The 20,803-nt window shown below is 40.1% G+C and overlaps 1 protein-coding gene across 3 annotated transcripts in view; it reads left to right on the top strand.

The window, feature by feature from the left end:
• Positions 1-1,642: 1,642 nt before the first annotated feature.
• The window catches only part of dyrk1b (dual-specificity tyrosine-(Y)-phosphorylation regulated kinase 1B), a 35,607-nt gene continuing 16,446 nt past the window's right edge, over positions 1,643-20,803 (top strand). For 2 of the 3 annotated variants that reach the window (XM_027005325.2, XM_027005324.2), the window contains exon 1: positions 15,599-18,414. In XM_027005325.2, coding sequence (XP_026861126.2) covers positions 18,273-18,414 — 142 coding nt within the window. In that variant the 5' untranslated portion in view covers positions 15,599-18,272. Of the gene's footprint in view, positions 2,408-15,598; positions 18,415-20,803 lie in introns of those variants that run through there. The other variant, XM_027005327.2, reaches the window with a different exon arrangement.

The raw sequence follows: 20,803 nt of genomic DNA, 5'->3' as shown, positions 1-20,803 counted from the left end.
ATTAACAATGGTCCATTGCTACATATTCATTAGTGATACATAGCTTAATGTGCTGTTCATTAGATAACTAGAACTAGTATATGGTGTCTTTTTTGCCTACCACTAGATGGCATCCGATCAGAACTTTAGTATAATATGAACCTTAACCTTATTACATTGTGATGACGAACTTCCTGGTAATGTTAAAACCTATGTCAAGAGGGTGGCGTAACCAGTCCACTTGGATATTCCTTATCTCCCGCTTTAGTAGAAACGAAGAAGATCTAGGAATAAAGAACAATGTTACGCTATTGCTTCTCACGTTGTGTAGTAGCATGACGCCTGTACTTGTGCAGAAATGCAAACTAACGCTTACTTCCGTTCTGCAGCACTATTTGGCATTCTGAATACATGCATACTTTCAGACAGGGAAAACAACGCTCTCTTTCAATCTTGCATGTTGCCAAGTTAGAATCTCCAAACACTAAACTACAGCTTTTTAAACCGTATCTACGTATAATTTTACTATAAGATTCGCGACACAAAAAATGCAGTCAGCGGTAACGGTACACTGAAGTACGAAAAAAAAAAAAGCTTTGTTGTAAGCACGAAAGGAATAATGACAGCAAACATGTCTGGAGTAACTAATAATTTTAAGCACCAACACTAATCACAAAACACCTAAGTGAAAGTTTGTGATAACGATTGCCGCCATTTTGAGTTGGGAAGCGAACAAGATCCGTTACTGGTTTCCGCGGAAAAAAAGCTGTGTCGTGGCGGGAAAGTTTAAGCGGCAAATTGCTACACTGGACATCTGCGGTTGCTGTGTAATATATCCTTATTACACGTTAAAGTTAATTCATGTTTACGTGGCACTTGGTAAATGTTTTCATGTATTTTGGCATCTTGTCGAAGCATAACGAGCATAAAACATACAGCACGAATCGGAGTTAGGTTCGAATGTTACGTTACAAACTGAGGGATCATGACGTTAGTCGACGCTTAAAATGCCATATTTTTTACATCAATTTAAAGTGTCAAGTAGCGTAAACCTGTAAAAGGTGAAAAAAAGCGCGAAAGTCGTATAGCCTCTATTGTCAACCAGCTAATCTATGACGTGACTTGGAACGTGATACTTGAAGCTTGCTAGATGCCATTCTTAGCCAACACTGATTTAGGTAGGTTAGCTAGCTTAGCTTAGTAGCTATCGCTAGCCTAACTAGAACTTTTCCTTTGTTCAGTGCCAGATGAAACAATGCCACTCATTTGATTGCGATGCCTTGTAGCTGTACCATCTCTGCCATCAAATGGAAACCTAACCCTGCATGTACCTAGCCATTTTCTGAAGTTAATACCAGTTAGCTAGTTTAACTCTAACAAGTTTAAAAGTGGGCTAGCTACTTAGCTAGCCCACTTCTGAAAGATATGTCGTTAAATACATCCGTATCGTATAGCATTTTACAATAAGATAACTTTACGGGAATATTAACGTAACGTTTTGACTACAACTGTATAAAACTGTGCATCTAGTTTTACCTATTTGACTAAGGACACCACATTCACTGAGACTGACTACAACGAACGAGTCTGGTTTGTTTAGGCGGCCATTTTGTGAGGAAAGTCAACTGAACACTGTTCTAAAGCAAGCGGGGACGAGCTCGGGTATGGGGGCGCGCTTACCGTGCAGACCCTCTCCCAGCGAAAGCCAGTCCGGGAGTGATCGAGATTAACGGGCAGTGAGGGGGGTCCCTAGCGAATGCACGTCGCTAATTGTAACGCTGCGACGGAAATACCCCGATTTCGTTTTATTCGTTTTTATTTAATGTCTCCTTACTCCTCCACCCCCTCGCTCCCTTGCTGCACCACAACAAGCAACAATCAGCAGCAACCTCTGGCAAGCAATGCAAACTAGCTAGCCGGAGAGAGCTAGCCATCGAGACCCACACGGCTTGCTACAAGATTTGTCTAGGAGTGGAAGTGAGGAAAACGAGGACCACGGAAAAGGAGTAATCCCGAGGAAAATCAAGAAGTCTGCTGTAGACATTTTGCATACGTGTTGCTTGCTGCCTGGACAGAAAACCAACACTAGCTAACGTGCGGTACTGGGGTTGAGAAGCCGAAAACCTGGACTATCCGTGCGCTAGTTTATTTTCAGGACTGTGTGGAGACTTTGCTAGCTAGCTTACTGATTGCAACGGAAGGCGAATGTGTTAACTAAGGATTTAATAGGAAGCTATCGTCAATTTTTAAAAATTTGTAGGGACTCGCACCCTTCAAAGGGGTGGCGATTTGGGGGGAGGGGGGTCCGTTTTGCCGGTTTTCGGTCTGCCTGGTAGATCTGTGTTGTGGAGGTTAGGACGGAGCCAGGCAGAGGGAATACTGCTGGTAATGGCTGCTTCGAGAAGCTGGAAACGAACCGCCGCCTGAGGTAAGAACACAACGGTTGATTAAAAATTTTGTCGGTGGGTTCAGGTGTGTGTGTAACGCTAGCGTCTTTGTAGCCACGTACCCGAGTCATCAACTTGAAGATAGCTGGACCAGTGTCCCTGCCTTCATGGCAGCGCCTTCGCTCATTTCTCCCAAGCGTCAAGACACCGTGTTCCGGAGCTGACCGGCTGATGTACAGGCCGTTCAGTGCCGGGATTTGACTGGCAATTGGAGGATACCCGAGTATAGCTAGATCAGCTTGTTACTTCACTTAAACTGGGTCAAAATATAACGAACACCAGTGACGAGTATTTAGATGTTATTCCCTTCTTTCGACCGAATAGCCTACATCGTTGGCGCAGATCGGTTCTCGGAGGAAGCAATTTGTATCGATAAAAATCGTAATTCTTATTTGGACATATCTATTAGGATAGGTTTACATTCCTTTACTGACATCAGATATCATTATAGTCTCTAATAATGACTAGCTGCCGAACCCAAATGCCAGCTAATGCATCTAATTTGTTAGCATGATACCTTGAATCAGGTTGCTTGGGTTTGCACCATAACCCTGAACTTGTTCGATTATGATGTGTCGCTCAATGATCAGATTTTATTAAGATTCTGGACTCTAACACTTTTTTTTTTCCTGTCACATTTTTTTTTAAATAAACCGGTTGAAATTTAAGTGACCGTTAAAGCCCCACACGCCACAATTACATTAATGCGAACCTGCAGTGTTGCATGTAGCTAATGCATATCTTTTGAAGAGAATAACTAAAAGCTGAAATATTAGGTAATTTTAACAGTTAATTTATTTACAAGCTATGATCGTGTGTGCACGAATGTTTAAAAATGCACACTTTTTTTCCCTCATATTTCGAAGTATTTTTCAATTATTTGCAGGGTGACGTTACAATTTACCCATTAATGTTCATACGTGCACACGCGTGTTGCTTGGGTGAAAAAAAGACGACGGATGCTGTATAGTATTCTCCCTTATAAATAAGTATAAAATCGTAGTACGACAAATTATTTAGTGTACAATTAGTATATGTTTGGTCGAAAGCTAGAATGTCACTGCCTACACCCCTCATCTCCTTATAGCGTTTTGTGCAAGCCTTTGCTGTGGTGCTGAAGTACAATGCCGGTTCAAAATGGATACACTTTCCTGCTATTCCTTTTCCATGTTGCCATTTCCTTTCACGTTCCCACTGCATCAGTAGTAATTCGCCTTAGAAATTGTTACAATAGAGCTTTCCTCAGAGTGTAAGATTTGTGGTATTGTACATTTGCCTGTTCACACTTACCAGAATGCTCCAAATCATTTCTATCAGTGGTTTATGAAATTGGGTAGAATTTGACATTGTCTTGTAGACACTGAGCTATTTTAAACATCCTTGTATTTTAGCCTTTGAATCACAAATTTAATAACGAAATGAGACTGCAAGTATTCATACCAAGTGAATGACAATCAGTTGATGTATATTTCACAGATAACTGTTCAGTCCTATTTAAAACTTCTACAGGATATTTCTGTATATTTGGCCTGATTTTTTTAAATAATTTAAACTTTATTATTTGTTTTTTTAGTTGTGCAATACACAGTATAAATATTTTTATTTTTTTGGTTTGGTAAGTTTGACACACTGCTATGATTTGTTTTAATTAGTTTGATTGCACTGTCCAGCCGTGTGTGTGTGTGTGTGTATATATGTATGTATGTGTGTGTGTGTGTATATGTGTATATATATATATATATATATATATATATATATATATATATATATATATATATATATATATATATATATATATATATATAAATTTGTCCTTGCATTAAGGAGGCGCTTGACCTAGGGCTTATGGCTATTCAGCCTGTAGTTTTACATAATATATTTTGGCATTTCTTTGCATTCAAGATTTTTGGAATAAGTAGATCCTGGGGAACAGTGGCAAAAAGCACTTTTCTTCTAACAGAAGTTCTCAAATAAAAACTTTGCCTTTTGAGCATATAGTATGTATATGTATTGTGTAACACAGACAACTTGTTCTTGCTGGTTGGCTCTTTTGAGAGTGCCTTCTGTAGGAAGTTAGGCAGTGTTGTAGATGTTCTTTCCTGAACCTACCACCATCTTCCATCTCTCACCTTGCAGTTACACTAAACACTCCACAACTGGCATCTCAGAAACCATGATTCACACTGGCCACTCAAGGGGACCTTAACACTTTATCTACAGATCTACTCCTGATTGTAATAGTATTTGGTGCACTATAATATAAATAAGAAGAAACCTTATGATCCACAACACCTTCACAAAGGTAACTCCCCCAAGGTATCAAGAAAAAGTGGCTAAACGGGAATACAAACTTTCTCTCCATGGACATTTCTGCCCTGCACTGGGGGTGTGTCTTTTGGTGTATGCCCAGTGTCCACTGCCTACCCTCTTTTGCCCCCCTCCCTGTCTCCCTCCCCCCTGTGGGACTGTCCCATGTGACTTTGCCAGCTCTTTGTCATGACGGTCAACGCGTCGATTCAGATGTGACCCAACACAAGTTGATCTTCCAATGTATGGTCCTGACCCTGGCCCTGTGAGATCAGCACCACTCTCTACAGCAGCCCCTTGATGGACAGTAGATTGGCATGTGACCTTGTCTACATTCTTATGTATAACTATTAAATGTTTTGGGTTTTTTTGTTTTGTTTTTTTATCAAAAATCGAAAAATACTGATGCGTTGTTAATAATTTAAAGGTATTTGAGGCCAGTTAAGTATGGCTTCGTTTATGTTAACTGATCTCCACATGCATTTGTTCATTGTTAGCTGCTTTAGTATCTTCTGTTAAAAATAAGCCTTTAAACCATCCCATGCTCCTGTGCTGCTGGTATATTCAGGCATTCTAAAGATCCTCATTCTCTCCTTTTCAAAGCAAACATCAGAGGCCTGGTGGGTATCAGAATCTGAATTGCTCATCATGGAGCTGGATTGGGAGTTAAGAGCATCATCCAATATCACAGTAGATGGCCAACAGGATGCATGGTTTAACTGCTGACAAACAAAGCAGGTGTGTTCCTGCACCTTTGAGAAAGCCAGAGTTTGATTCATAGCCTGAACAAACTGCCCATCTAAGCCTGCATGACCTCACGGTGTTAACCTCGCAGCTCTTCACCGTGACCTAGCAGATATGTCCCCTGCATACATCAGCAGGAAAGAGAGGAACCCAACCATCCAATTTTGGGGAAGGCAGAACAGACTCTCTAAGACCCTCTTCTATGGATGCCATGCAGCACTGTCTTGGCCAGCGCACTGCATTTGTGACCTGCACCTCCTTGCTGTCTGGCTGTGGCATGAAGCTTTATACCTTTTGGATTATTGTGTCGTAACTATACAAGCACCAGATCACTTTTATCTGACTTAGTGTGTTTTAGCATAATGTTTCAAAAGATATGGTTCACAAATCTTGAGCTCTGTGTGGGCAGTAGTTCAGAGAGAGCAGTAGTTCCATTGTTTGGTTTATAGGCTGCTGTCATTTGCATCACTTTCGTATCACTACCGCTGTCCATGGTGGGCCTCTACCACTTTGCTGAGGAGAGTTTTCACCCACCGAAGCATGGCAGACCTGACTCACCTTGTCCAGTAATGGTCTAGCTTGCTGGTATGAAACTGCTACTTCAGAAAAGAAAGACAACCAACAATCCTCAGGTCAGTGTCTGAGCTTGAATCGCTAAAGCCACAGTTTAAATTAAACCTCTCATAGAAAAACGTTCTGGTCTACAATTAACTTTTGCCTTGCATATCTTTATGGGTTTTGACAGAGAGGGGGAATTGGCCATACATGTATAGTTTATACTGTGTGCGTATGTACTTACATATATGCCCAGATTCGTGATTGGCCCCACACAGTGCTGCCTGGTGTTGCTTTTGCTCCTGGTCCCTGACTGATGCAAGCAGCTCATGCTGGCTCATAAATTGGTAATGAAAAGCTCTGAGAGGTTCTGTAATACTGGACATACACTGGAAGGGGAAAGGCAGCAAGTTGGCTGTAATTCAATAAAACATACCACTGACTCCTAATAGGGGCACTGGATGCAGGGCAGTTATGACCCTAATGATGCCATAGGTGGACACTCATATACACACATGATCGCATTGACTCTAGCAGCCATCACTATATATGAATGTGAACTGTTTCCTTTAGCCTTCGTTTAAATAGACTTTGTTTATATGAGATGCACCCAGTTCTCAGGAAGCAGTTTCCGAGCCTGATGTTTAAGGCATTGGTTTTAGAAACAGAGAAAAAGGCACAATGAAACATTCTGCATTAAACTTCAGATTTATGCTTTATGTATTTTCCATTACTGGCCACCTCTATCATTGCACACTCCCTCTCTTTGTGTGTGTGTGTGCACGAGCATGTGCGAGTTCACGAATGAGTATGCACGCATGCGTGTGTGCGCGGGTGCATCAGTACTGTGCTAATCTCCACTGTGTCTGCCAGTCTGGGACAGTACTGGTGCACTCACAGTCACTCCTGTGTCAGTGTTTTATTGACTCCTCCAACGGGGCACATGATGCTTTCCAAAAGCAGAGATTGAGGAGGCATCACCAATGAAAGACTGCATCCACACCCTGTCAGGAGGCATTTAATCTGACTGGAAGGGTATGGAAATGGACTGATCGGCCTAGAGTGGTTGTAAGGTGCTTTGTCCTGTGAAGATGGATTCCAGGCTTGGGGCTTTAGGAGTTTCCTAAAGGGTTTTTTGTCAGGCCATGTAGCTGAACTTGGGGCAAAACCCTAAGTAGCCTGAATCTGCTCTGCCTTCTGCCACAGATTTGCTTTAAGGGGTGCGGGAGAGTTTAAATTATGAAACACTTCAGCATTTATGGCAATGATTGTGTCTGTGTGGTATGTGTGAGCCATAGTATGTGGAGACTGTAGGTCTCTCTCTTGCTGTGTGTGTGTGTACGTGTGTACATGTACACAGGAGCGTCTGTGTGTCCTGAAAGTGGCTGCTCTCCTTGGTGCTGCTTTCTGTCTTAGCAGCCCTGCTTGCTGACCTGCTTAACACAGCAGGCAGAGGGAGGGAAAGAGAGAGAGAGAGTATCGATGAAGACAGTAAGGTAGAGTATAGATGAGGAAGAAGATATGGAGAAAATGCACAGACAAATGAAAGAGCTGCTAGTACAGGCCAGGTAAGGAGGTTGGAATCAGTAGGCTATATACATGCACAATTTTAAGAGGAAGAATAACCTAGATGGTTTACAATATGTAAGTATTTTTGTGTAGCAACATGTGTAGGAAAAAAAATTATGTGGAAATTGTTCTGATTGTGTTGTGGAACTACTTTAGTAGCAGAGAATGGTCTCCATGGCCAGTAATTAGACGTATCCATAAGTGGGAGAATGTGCTTTCAAAATTTAAAGTTTAAATTAACTCACTGGATGCCTTTGCAAAAAATCAAGAATGGTCCTTTTCTAGAAGTCTGTGTGTAGACTACTTTAGCTGTGGGAACTCCATCCCTTTGTTCTATAGCTGCTCATTACTAGAAACAGATTGACTAGGTCAGTAGTGGACAAGAGGATAGGGAGGTTCCTTATTCTAGACTTCTGTTACCAACAGCTTGATGTTGCTGTAAAACAAACAAAAAAATAGCCAGACCTGAAAGACGTGACACCTGTGTCTGTGTATACCTGTACATATATACATATGAGATGGATATTCAATGTTATTTGTCAGCCTGTATATGTGCATCTTTCTCATGCACATAAAGATGCTTAAAAGAGATGCAGTAGAACAAAACAATGACTTTGTGCAAGTGACAACTTTGTTCCCTGTTTTGGTGGGTGGGTGGGTGGGTATGTGTGTATGTGAGAGAGAGGGAGACTGTTTTGCAGGGTCTTTTTTTTTTTTTTTTTTCTTGGCAGTATTCAGTTTCGTTTCGCAGTATTGAAGATAATTGCCAACTCGTCCATCCGACTCCCAGACTACTAATAAGGTCCTGTATGGACAAACCTAATATTGTAGAGAAAGGATTCTCCTTCCCACCCTAAAGTATGGACACAAACACGACACAGCATGGAGATGGTTTTGCCTCTACACTGTAGCTAAGAAACCTTTGAGTTTTAAATCTTTGATTGACCTTCCTTCTGTTGTGGGGATCATCATGTATACCTGAAAACCCTATGAAGTTAGACAGGGCCAAAAGATTCTTTTTTATTTGGCCAAATGTAGGGCTAATATAAGTTTGTGTGATTTATGAGTGCCACCTTTGACTTTCTCTCACTCTCAAAACCACACCCCACCTCCAGTCACAGTGCTGAGCTATGTTGTGAGCCCTGTTCAAAGTGCCTGCTTGAGTCATCTCCAAGCCAAATGTTTGAATAATATAGGTGGGGGGTTGGAGCAAAGCAGTATGGGATTCTTATCGGAGACAGCACTGGGTCACTTGCTGCTCTCAGGGAGACAAAAATGGGTCAACACTGGGAGAGGAGCAGGAGTCTAAGAGTACATCTGTTTGGAGGGGCTGCTTAGAGTGGTGCTGATCAGTGCATGTGATACCTGTGCCACGTTCGTAGCTTTATATGACTGCGTCTCTGCTGGAGCTGGCCCTTAACTTCAGCTTCAGCCGCTGGTCTCATGGTCGTGGCTGCAGGAGTGCCTCAAGTAGTTCTTGAGTATGTGCAGCCCCCGTGTTGAGCTTTGATATCAATGATGCCTATGCTAACCTGTGCCTTTTGAGGAGTTAAAGCTGATAGAAGAGAGATATGTTGGAGAAGTGAGAGAAAACAGGGGTTAACCCAGACTGAGTTCCAGGAGGTGGAGGTCAGTGGTAGGGTCAGGGGTCAGAAGAAGGCAGTCATTCTGGTTCCTACACTTGGTAGAATATTACTAGACCATCCTCAGGCTTTCCTGTTCCCCTGGTTGGTCCATAAAAGACCTTACTGCAAAAATTCAGTTCAGTTCAATTCCATTTTATTTATGTAGCCCTTTTAACAACAGACATTGTCTTGAATCATATTTATGGGAATCCAGGTCTAGACTCCCAAATGAATTTCAAAAACTGCTTTGGGTTAAAAAGTGTCCAGTGAGTTCATTAGTGAACCCATTCACCTGCCTGCTTGCCTTTATACAAGGGGATACCCATCAGTGTGTATATGTTTACCCATGTCAGTTCTTTTAACCCCTGAGCTTGTGTGTCAGAAAGATCTGTATGATCAAGTTTGGTGTAGATGTGTCTGTCCATGTAAAAGGCCCTGTTTGTCACTGTGGGGGTGTGAGGCTGCTCTGTGGTGTTATGTATGACCACCTAAGTGTTTGTGTGTGTTGCATGCATGCACCTACCCCTTTCCAGTATCCTTTCTGTGCTTGGTCTAAGTTGGAACAGCAAGAATTAAATGGCCAGAGCTTTACAGCTGCCTTAACAGAAGCTTAATCACATCATATTAACAGTATCATTGGGATCAAAGAAACCCCGTGGGGGGTTGGTGCACATGTGTGTGGCCTTGTGTGTTCACACATACAGGAGTGCTGAGATTTTAGTTGTGATATTGGCAAAATTTAAGCAAATTGCTATATTGGCAAAGATGATTGTAATAGTGTATATATTTGATGGGGATAGTAAGGTTAGTAGAAGGGGTTAACTAATGAAGCAGTTGCTGTTGGGGTTTATTATTATTATTATTATTATTATTATTATTTAGAAATACATGGACGTAACAGTAGATCTTGAAGTTCTTCATAGTTCACATTCTCAGTCCTGGGGGAGACCACTCCCATTAGGATGCATGTTTGAAGTATGCTGAAGAAATAGACTTTTTCTTCTATTATAGGAAAGGTCTATATGGCAATATTATGTTGATAATGATTCTATTGGTTATGAGTGTAACACTGAACAATATTAAATGTCTTGTCATTTTATATGAATAAGAAGGATATAGAGCTCAACAGATCTGAGCACAGGTCTGAATGATGAATATAACACTGAGGACAGTACAGATATCAAAAGGGCATTGTGAATATCAGATAAGTCTAAAGGAACTGTTACCAGCCATGAAAATGATGTCATCCCAAATTAAGAGGAATATTGACATTAGTCATACAAAGCCCTGACAACTGCATCTCTGCTGAACAGTGTCCCAATAAGAAAGGATATGTGCTGTTTGAACATGGGCTAGAGAGAGGAGGAGTGCTTTTTTATGGACTGATGCAAAATTATTTACGTATAATAAAATAATTTGCATGTCATTGTTTCGGGTCCTAAATAGTTGGAAATGAAGGCTAGGATTCTGAAATGAACCTAGCTACATATTAGTTGTTCTGACCCTACCTTAACTTAAATATTTTGGTTGTAAATCTGTTTGAAAGACATTCCAGAGTTCAGTGGTTGGTATTGGCAAATGTGTTGTGGCTTTTTTTTTTTTTTTAATAAGTTGAAGCATATATTGTGTATATTGGATATCTACTGTTATTTACTATTGGATCTACAATTATTTAACTGAAACTATTTTAAACTGCAATGTTGGTACAAGGTAGTGAGGCTCATGGAGGTTGATCAGAGGTCAGACCAGTGCTATCCAGAGTTCTATAAATGGGAATCTCGGGACACATTTTGGCTGTTTCTTGTAGATCTTTTCGATACAGCAACATATTGATGACTACCAAGTAATTTGAGTATTCTGAATTTATGGTAGTTGTTGTGTTTTGGGTTTTTTTTTGTTTTTGTTTTTGTTTGTTTGTTTGTTTTTTGTTAGTCATTGGATTGATGGCAAGATGGGAATATTGTATTATTCCTAACAGAAGTCATACTATTGAAATGCCAAGTATTTGGTCTTGGATTAAATATTTTTGTATATTTTTGCCCCTCAGATAAATTCAGTGGAACGTCTCATTACATCAGGTGTGGTTATGTTTAATCCTTATTTATTAAATGTTGGCACAACAACAAAAAATAGTTCTAAATAGCCCTCCATCTTTCCATCTATTTCCACTATACCCTGCTGTGAATTTTTTGAAAATTCACTGAAAAACTGCCCGATCAGTTCAGATAAATGTCTTTTACTTCTTCTTATCATTCATCTGCAATTATGTTCCTCTGGCACCTGTCTTAGAGCTGCTTACCTACCAAAAACCATGGGCACATTGGTTCTTCGGGTGCTCTCAGCTTGCAAGTTGCTACAGGTTGATTGTAATGACTGCATTTGGCCACTAGGAGCAGCAGAGGCGGGCCCACTAGGCACTTTTTACTTGCCACATAGGATACTGCATTATTCGTTAATAATGTTGATCCTTGATGTTACTGTGTCTGTGTGTGTGTCTGTGTGTGTATATGTATATATGTCTGTGTGTGTGTGTTTTTGCTATTTTGAATCTCTCTCGCTCTTTTATTTATATTTTATATATATATATATATATATATATATATATATATATATATATATATATATATATATATATATATATATATATAAAATAGCGAGAGAGATTCAAAATTGAGCAAAGTACACAAGGTTTCAGAGAAACAGGAGGTTTCGGACATACACATGCATATATACACACACACACACACTTCCAGACTGCAAAGTATCACATCAGGGCTGTTGCCACTAACTGGGATATGTCAGCGGCAGACACCTGACCTTTCACCTTAAATTTACTTTTTAAAAAAGATGATGTGCCGGTTTTGAGTGAAAGGTCATGCCACATGAAAAAGGATAGGTTTTCTAGGAAATAACGAGGATTCTCCCTAGTTTCTTTGTATGAAAGCATCAGACTTTAGTGTTGTGATGAGAACTAGAAATGTATCCTGTGGCCATTGTTTAGAGAAATGTGCTTATTCTCAAATTTAGTTCCATTAAAAATGTCAAAATATAAAAGCTTTATTATCCCATAAATTAATCAGGAATGGCTGATCTAATATGAATCTGTATTTATTCCTTTGTTTTGCTTTTACTAAAAAGCTAATGTTCCTGTTCAACAATATTTATATTTATTAAGTATGGACAAAAAGATCTGTTTTAACACTGTATAGCAAGCACTGTGTTTGATTAACTACCCCACAGGTTTTAAGTGTTATGTCATGTTCTCTCTGTTATAAGCCTCAAGAATTTGCTTCAACACCGGCCTTCACATGCGACCTCTGGTAGCCCTATTTATGGATGCCACCTCAAAGTTTTCTAATGTTAAACTTGACACAGCCCCTGTTCATTCTCTTGATACAGCCCCTCTTCAGTCTCTTGGCAGAACTTGCATAGCACTAGCAACATTGGTCCATTTTTGTCACATGTAACTTCAAACTTTAGTTTGGAATATAGGCTAACCTCTGTTGGGGGAAACTAGGATCTTTTTCTTTCCTTTAGGCTAAGGAGGATAGGAATGTCTTTTATGACAAAAAGTAAGGAACATTTTAATCAAATATTGCTTCTGTCCATTTATCACTCAGTTCACTGAGAGATCATTTTACTGTCAGTGATACCTGACTGTTCCTGTAGCTCATCATCTCCTTAGTACCTCGGTATAGGCTAGCCAGTTAAGTCTCAGAAAAGAGGACTATATTTCTTGTAGTCTTCCGGTCATGAATTAAATGTGATTTCAGATTGCTTGTGAGTTCATGAAAACTTTAATTTCTTATCATTGCAGTGTTTGCAATGATAACCAAACCCGGTTTGTTGCTATTTTCAAATATCATATTTTATGTTCAATTTAAATAAAATGTATTCTGCTGATTTAAAGTTGATGTTATTAGGGGATATTAGATTATTCATTTTTAGTTGTTATGAGAGGTACTGTAATAGGCTACTCACTGTCCTGACTTAAACCTGTTTCCAAAATTCATCCCCTGACTGGCGTGTTTTGTCACATTTGAGGAAGAGACTGATTTGGAAGCAGACCATCACTTTTAGGTTGCTATTTTAAATATTTCAGGTCCCTGAGGTCAAGCGGTGCCATTTAGCTTTATTTAGTTGTAAATAGTTCTGTGTTTGGTGGACAGATGTATTGCAAGTGGAAAGTATTCGCTAGGAGAGCTGTCTTGTTGTATATCTGGTAGTATGCATGTGGATAAAGAGCTTGAAAATAAAGATGTGAGAAGCATGATTTTTTTTTTTTTTTACAATTATTGCAATCGTCATCTTTCGATCTTGCTGGAAAACCCATATTACATTATATTGTGTATGCCCAAACAGACAAACCTGACTTTGTAATATATGCTTTAAAATGATATTTAAAAAAAAAAAAAGCTTCTCTAGCTGAAACACAACCCCGGCAACCTCCCCGCAGTGTAATTGTAATTCGCTGCTGTGTTACCCCGCTGTTCCTTTTGCGTTCGCTAGCTTCTTCAGTGAAGTTCCGCTACCGTATCTTCCCACTGCATCATGTTTACCTAGCAACACGCATCACCCGCTGCCGGCCCTCCCATTGGTCATTTCAAAACGCACCCGGGACCAATGGCAAGGCTGTTACCATGGTACAATGTGTAGTTGCCGGGTGGAATTTTGCTGCAAGGCACGTGAGTCCCGGAATCTTCGCCTTGCGTTTTTAATCTCGGGTGTCTGGAAGCTTTGCAAACGTGATTTATTTGAACCGAGTCACATTCCCTCTCGAGAACAAGCTCACTTGTACATGCAGACGTTTATCTGTGCGTTTATGTTTTTAAATACAAAATTATTTAATTGACACGTAAGGGGGTTGCAGTATCTGTCACTGGGGTGCGCACTGCTGTTAAGGGTGGAAAAGGAAGAAGAAACTTCAGTTCTAGGTTTAGACCTTTTAAATTTGTGAGATATTCGCAGTAAAATGCCCTTTGTACTGCGTTATATATACATTTCTGTAAAGTACGTTGAAACAAGCCGACACACCTTATAATTGATCGAAATTTAAGAATACAGTACCTGCATTAAGTAAAAAGGAATCACATTCTCAGGATGGCTTTATACGTTTGAATTTAGTTTTATATAACCAAATTGTTTTTGTTTATTTATTTAGGTAAGTATGCTGAAAGTGCGCTCAACCTTGCAGCTTGGTCTTTGACCTACAGAATACATGCTTGATACAACATTGTGTATATGTAGCTCAAGTTAGGAATCACGTGGAATTGGGTGGGATACGTTTATGTAAATTTTTATGTTGCAGTAAACATGAGTTTGTTTGTCCCTGCACAGAGCAGCTACAGGTTTTTGCATTCCCTCAGTATTTTATTTTGATAAACGCATATACCTAAACTGTTTAGAAAACCTGACCCATAGTGGCCAAATAAACTAAGCGAACGCAGTTTTTAAAGGTTTACATGAGCAACCCTCTGACAAAAGACCCTTAAGGTAAAGCCTGTATAAAAACCTGTTAAAATCACCTTATAATCATTTGTAGTAAACATATAGCGAAATTCTAACTTGTCATGGCAGTCCTTTATGCAAACAAGTTGACTGAATGTGGATTCATCCTTTTTGTTTTTGGGCTTTGCGTTAACACGGAAGGTCATAAACTTTTCCAGAGTGATTTCTATTGCTAATCTGATCATTTATTTTTATATTAATACGTACATGTTCTGATTTTTTTCTAAACGGTCTGTTTTCTTTCGGTGTATCCCTCAATACAGATGTTAAATAGCTAACTCTATAAACATGTAGCGATAGCAGTCCCTACTTTGTGGGATACAATAGCGAAGACTGCGCTCTTATTTGCTTAATAAACTTTCAGCAAAATTCAAAAAACAAAAATCAAATATTTGATGAACGTGGGAATTGTTTAATATCGGCCTCTTGTTTCTTAGTCATGTCATAATTTAAAGACTGATATAAACCAAAGTTAGCACTATTTCATAAAGGAGTCTAACCTGATCCTGCATATCCTTGCCTAAGTTCGCTTTTTGTTCTCCACCCCTTCACCACTCATATCATTTTACCTGAAGTCTTATGTTATTATGGCACGTCATTCTGGCTTCGCGCTGCGTTTGGAGACAACAAGGAATGGGGGGAGGAAAAGGGCAGTCTCTTCTCCGCCCACATATCAAGCTGACCAATTCAAAGAGCCATAAGGACCTCTTCTGACCAATCGCACGCAAGCTGCCGTGGCGTCGGATAGCAACAGAGCCTACGAACGCGCACACAGGGGGTGGAGAACGTGTTGCCCATGAACGCGCGTCAGAGCAAGCGTAGGGAAGGGAAATGTGACGAGTGGTTATGAGAGAGGAAGGGAACGGCAGTGTGCGCGCTTTAGCACAGAAAAGTTGGATGAAACTCTAAAGGCAGAGGAAGTAAATTTGACTTTTATTTTTAAATGCTAAATATCTGGCCACAAACCGTGCCTGAGCTGACTGAAAACCATAACAATACTCTCACAATGGAGAAGCACCTACGCCTTCTTGTAGGCTTTCGAGTCTAAAGTGTTTTTTTTTTCCTGTCGACAATGAGGTCACCACTTCAAAAAACCTTGAATTTCAGCGTTTTAGTTACACAAACTGTTGTCTAAATACATTTAATCGAGGTTGATATGCTAGTCTGTTTTTGCTCTTGACTCATGTCTCAGTAGTCTGAGCGTAGTAGTATAGCATATAATAATTGATTGACTAGCTTAGCCTATATGTGCAGTGTGAATATCTGGACCTATCTGCAGTTACTATAAATGGAGAGAAACGGTTTGGTGGAGCTACTAACATTGAGAAGGGGGAACTGATATACCGGGAACATTTCTTTTAAGACGCCTTTTTTTATTTGTATCAACTTGGTGAATAAACCATTGGTCATGCGTCATTACTTTGATACGTGTTACACCGTTCTTAGGATAGGTTTCCTAGTTTTAGTGTTCAAATATTGAAGCGCTTGGAGCTGCGTCAACCAAGCTCTTGGCCAGAGCGACTCTGCGCTCTCCCCCTGTGTTTGAAACGCGGATGGAACAATCCTCAACGCAGGGTGTGGATTCGGTGCCGGCCAGAAAGGCTGGACAACAAGGAATAATAACTAAAGCAGGGAGATTGACTTGAGCCTGGCTGTGGAGGAAACAACCTCGGCAAAGAAAATTCCTACAATTGGGAGAGACGAGGAGGATCGTTTAAGATTTTTTAAATGAGAAATAGAACGTTGAAGGACGGGGCTAACTGAAGAGAACTGTACACGGAAGCTACAATTTATATGCGGAATAATAACTACGGTGACAGCTCAGGATGGAAGTAGCCTAACATCGTACCGCAAGCTATCGTGTATTTTCAACAGTTTTCCGTGATGCATTGAGATATTATTATTTAGAACTGATGAGCATTAATTAGATTCGAAATCTTGCGTGTCGGTTTTTCTTTCTGATTCGGGATCACAGCTTATGTTGGGACAACAGCGGGAGTGAGGTACACATTGGAAAATTAGCTTAAGTCAACTGTCATTACTTGCAAGAAAGGACCGGACCGTGGGCTTTGCTGTTTTTTTCTCTGCTTGTTTTAATAAAAGGTAACGGCGCACTGGTTTAACCAAAGCCTCTCCGAAACGAGGCATTCTGTTTGAAAATTGCCTCATTTAAAGTCTCCAGTGACCTTTTTTCGGAGGCGGGGGGAACTACCCCCCGCCCCAGTCCCGAGAAACCGACACACACGGATCGGCAAGATTTCCCTCCTGAAATGATTATGTGCCTGTAACAAAAATTGCACTTCAGCACTTTGCTTCGTCGTTGTTTGTGCATGCACGTCTTTGTTTCTTCGTCCAGCGCACGAAAACGTTTATCACTAGCCGTACGTTGTTGTCGTTCGTGTTTTGAGCACCTTTTGAGCGCCACCTACTCACGCCACTTTGACCTGCCAGAGCACTAGGTCGCTTTTTGACATCCGCGGACTTTGTTAGTTCGGTTACAGGGGAAAGGTTACCGGTTTTGTTTGTACCGGGGACGCCTTTGACACTTTTTTCTCTCAGTTGGAACTGCGCCCTGTCTGCCTATCAGGATCAATCTGCAAGTTTAGAAGCAAGGTAAAAGGCAACAAATCGTTGCCGTGCACCTGCTTCTTTTGACTGACTGACTTTCTGTAGGATACATACACAGACCATAAGAACCTCTCGCTATTTTTAGTGACAGTGATGGGGTAAATGGCGTTGAAAAAGAACACCCCCACCCTCAACCTCAGTCCACCAGCACTCCCAGGTTTAACTCTGGTCCTCGTGTCAGCTGCTGAATTATCTGGACCAGAAAACTGAAGTGGGACTCCTGTTTCAACCAGGCTCTGTGTCTCATCATCCTTGTCTACAATTTAACAAGCTTATCAGTGTTCAACTGGATGGAATATGCTCAGTATCAGTGGACAATGAAACTAGCAACCATACACGCAAAGCAAACTTTAGTAACCAAATAATTTCATCCCAATATAAACAGAGAAATATATATATGTAACAGAGTATATATAATAGATATATATTGCAGATTCGTAGTTTGAATATGTATATTATATTTTTATGCTTAAAGTGAGCATTGTTGCCTGAAACCCAATCCATTGCCTTAGATTTACAGTAATAAAGGGAATAGCACGGACGTAGTGAAACAGTGTTTGAAGTAACTTAATGGTGCCTTTTCTGTTCATCTGTTCCTTAAGTCTTGTCACTTCAGGATTTCACTAGCGGTCAAGAAGTTGTTTTTTTTTGTTGTTTTTTGTTTATTTTTGTGTGGTTGACTTTAGTTTAAATCCTAATATTACTTGCCTTTATGGCTCACACTTGAGTTTGATTGGCACTGGATGTATCCTGCTGGACTGAAGATTCACTGAAGCATGTGGAAAGGATTACTTTGTTCTTGATGTCAATGAATTTTTCCAAAGTGTTTTTTTGACCACCCCCTTCCCCACAACAAACTTGATTTGATGTAATTCTTTGAAGATCACGGCTCAAAACAAAAGCATTTCCGATGGTGATCACTTCGTCTGTGGAGGAGAAGCCACAGCCTTCTAACAGAATGGTTGCAAACCTGTCGACCGAATCCTGGATTGGCAACCCAGATCAAAGTCGCTACTTACCACAGTCTCATCAGCTTCGAAAGCCATCCAGAAGTTAGTACAACCTCTATTTTTCATGACGCGGGCATATAAATGCTTCTACGTTTGCCCTTCTAGGTACTGAATGAGGATTTCACAATGATGCAGGACATTCTTACAGCATTAGAATGTATACTGAGTTGGTGTTACATTGCAGTGGGAGTTTGTCTCAACTTTAAAGCACTTTTTGGGAAGACATCTAGTCAAATAGGTTATAAGAAAGATTTCGGTTTTGTCCCTTGTTCTTTGGCATATATTTCTTTGAACTGAATTAATCCATGGTGGAATGTGTATACTCTGAAGTTTTAGATGGCTTCCTTTGTTGCACCCCATGATGCTCTCTGAAATTTTGTGTGTGTGTCCAAAATTTCAAGATATGAGAGAAATGTTCTCTTGGTGTAATTTTAAACTTTCTTCAATCACCCAAACAGTAACAGAGAGTTGAGCTGTAATCTAAAAAATTAATTAATTCATAATTACATTCAGGTTAGTGATGACATGACAATGCATGGGGATTTCTAGGGAGGACCTAAACCTATTTTTCATTTGTTTTGCTGTTGAGTATCCAAACAGGTATATTGTATGGCTGCTGTACATTGCTGTACATCACTGTACAACTTACCGTTCTGTGAATTTGTTCATTTCTCAGTGTTGAAGTGCAAGGCTTTACAGTCTTCAGTGTTCAGACAAATCACACTGGGTTGACAAGAGAAAGTCACACAGCTAATCTACTGTCTGGATGCCTGTGGCTGACAGTGTTTAAAATTTTATGCCTTTTTAATTTGGCTGGCCATGAGAATTGTTGAAGGTAGCAGAATTAACCATTATAAGATTCAATGCAGTAGTGCTTGTGCTTGTTTAATCCTAGCTGTTAGATTGTAGTATTTGGTTGTGGTTGGTCAGTGTTCCTCTGTTTTTTGTTTTTTTTGCACTTTTGTCTGTGCCGGATGTTGATTGGCCAGTTGTTTCACCCACAAGAGACCCCTGTAGTCTTTTGTTCCTTTTCCCACCATTGTTTTAACTTTTCTCATTCAAACAATCATGAGAAAATGCTTGCATTGCTGCAGAAGCAGAAAGAGATCTTCTTTTGAGTTGTCTGAATTTATGTGTGTGCGCGGGCGCTTGTGTGTATGCGTCATACATGCTTGGTGCACACTGCACTGAGCTTACAGCTCTGGTCATCGTGTTGCTGGGAGTATTGGCGCAGAAGACATCACAGAGATAGAACAGGGTGTACTGTAAAGAAATATGAAACACTTTTCTAGATTTGACAGTTGTCTTTGGAAAAATCAGGGGTGGCGATTGGTTACCAAAAGTAATTTTAAAATATGTTCGTATCTAGGAAGGAACTGGTATTTTATTCATACATGCAAGGCTGCTTGCGTGTCTGTTTGCTTGTTTGTTTTAAGTAATATCTTAAATGTGATGTTCTGGGGAGCACAGTATTTTATTCTGCTTGCACGTATTCATGGATATGCACATAATAACAGATTAATAACCAAGGACAAACAATGTAGCCTAAAACACTTAAATAACTAAACTATAATGCTTACTCATTTAATGTCAGCTGAAGAGGGTAAATCAAACAATAAACTCATGTCATGCTGAACTAAAGACCCAGATGAAGTCCATACCCTGTACAGCCAGTAAACAATGGATTTTAGAGAGCTGCATTTGATGATTAGTGATATGGAGCTTTCTATGGGGCTTTGCTTGTTCGATGTTAAAATATCCACTCCACCTAAATGCTAATGGAAGTCTAAAGTAGTTGAAGAAAGAGAGAAAAATTGATATCATAAGAAAGTAGTAAAAGTTTTGCGGAGATATAATGTTTGTTTGGTGAGCATTTAACTTCATAGTTGTTCATTCCTTAACTGTTTACTGTTCACCTGTCTTTCCCATTATCAGTTAGGTTGTCCATGGAGTTAAAAGGTCTAAGCTCTCCATCACGTGTTAAGCTCCATAAGATGGTTGAAGTTTATAAAGTTGCCTGATTGGTCAGTTTCGACAAGCTTTCAGTTTCCATTTCCTGCATTTCCTCCATTTCCATTCTAAGAGAGATTTCCTAGGTTGTCCTATTTCCTGGGCTACTTGATATTTTGAAGGACACCAATCAGACATTCAACTCGCTACTGGCAGCCTGAACTTGAGCAAGACCTCAACTCTGCCAGGTGATTGTCTTTAATGAGTGAGTTCTTTGACAGTTTTGCTGCTTTCTTATATATACCACTGAGTTTTTATTCTGCATACAAGGGAATCTAATAGCGTATGCTAATTTCACTCTGATGGGTGCGACATGGAAGCCAGCTGGATCCAATGGACAGTCGTTACCAGCATAACCATGTAAAAAACAAAGGGAGTTCACGCCTGCAGCTTGTGAAAAATATGTTCTCAAAATTTGTGG

This window comes from Electrophorus electricus, chromosome 5 (assembly GCF_013358815.1).
Source record: "Electrophorus electricus isolate fEleEle1 chromosome 5, fEleEle1.pri, whole genome shotgun sequence".
Classification (NCBI taxonomy): domain Eukaryota; kingdom Metazoa; phylum Chordata; class Actinopteri; order Gymnotiformes; family Gymnotidae; genus Electrophorus; species Electrophorus electricus.
This window is presented reverse-complemented; position numbering and strand designations above follow the sequence as displayed.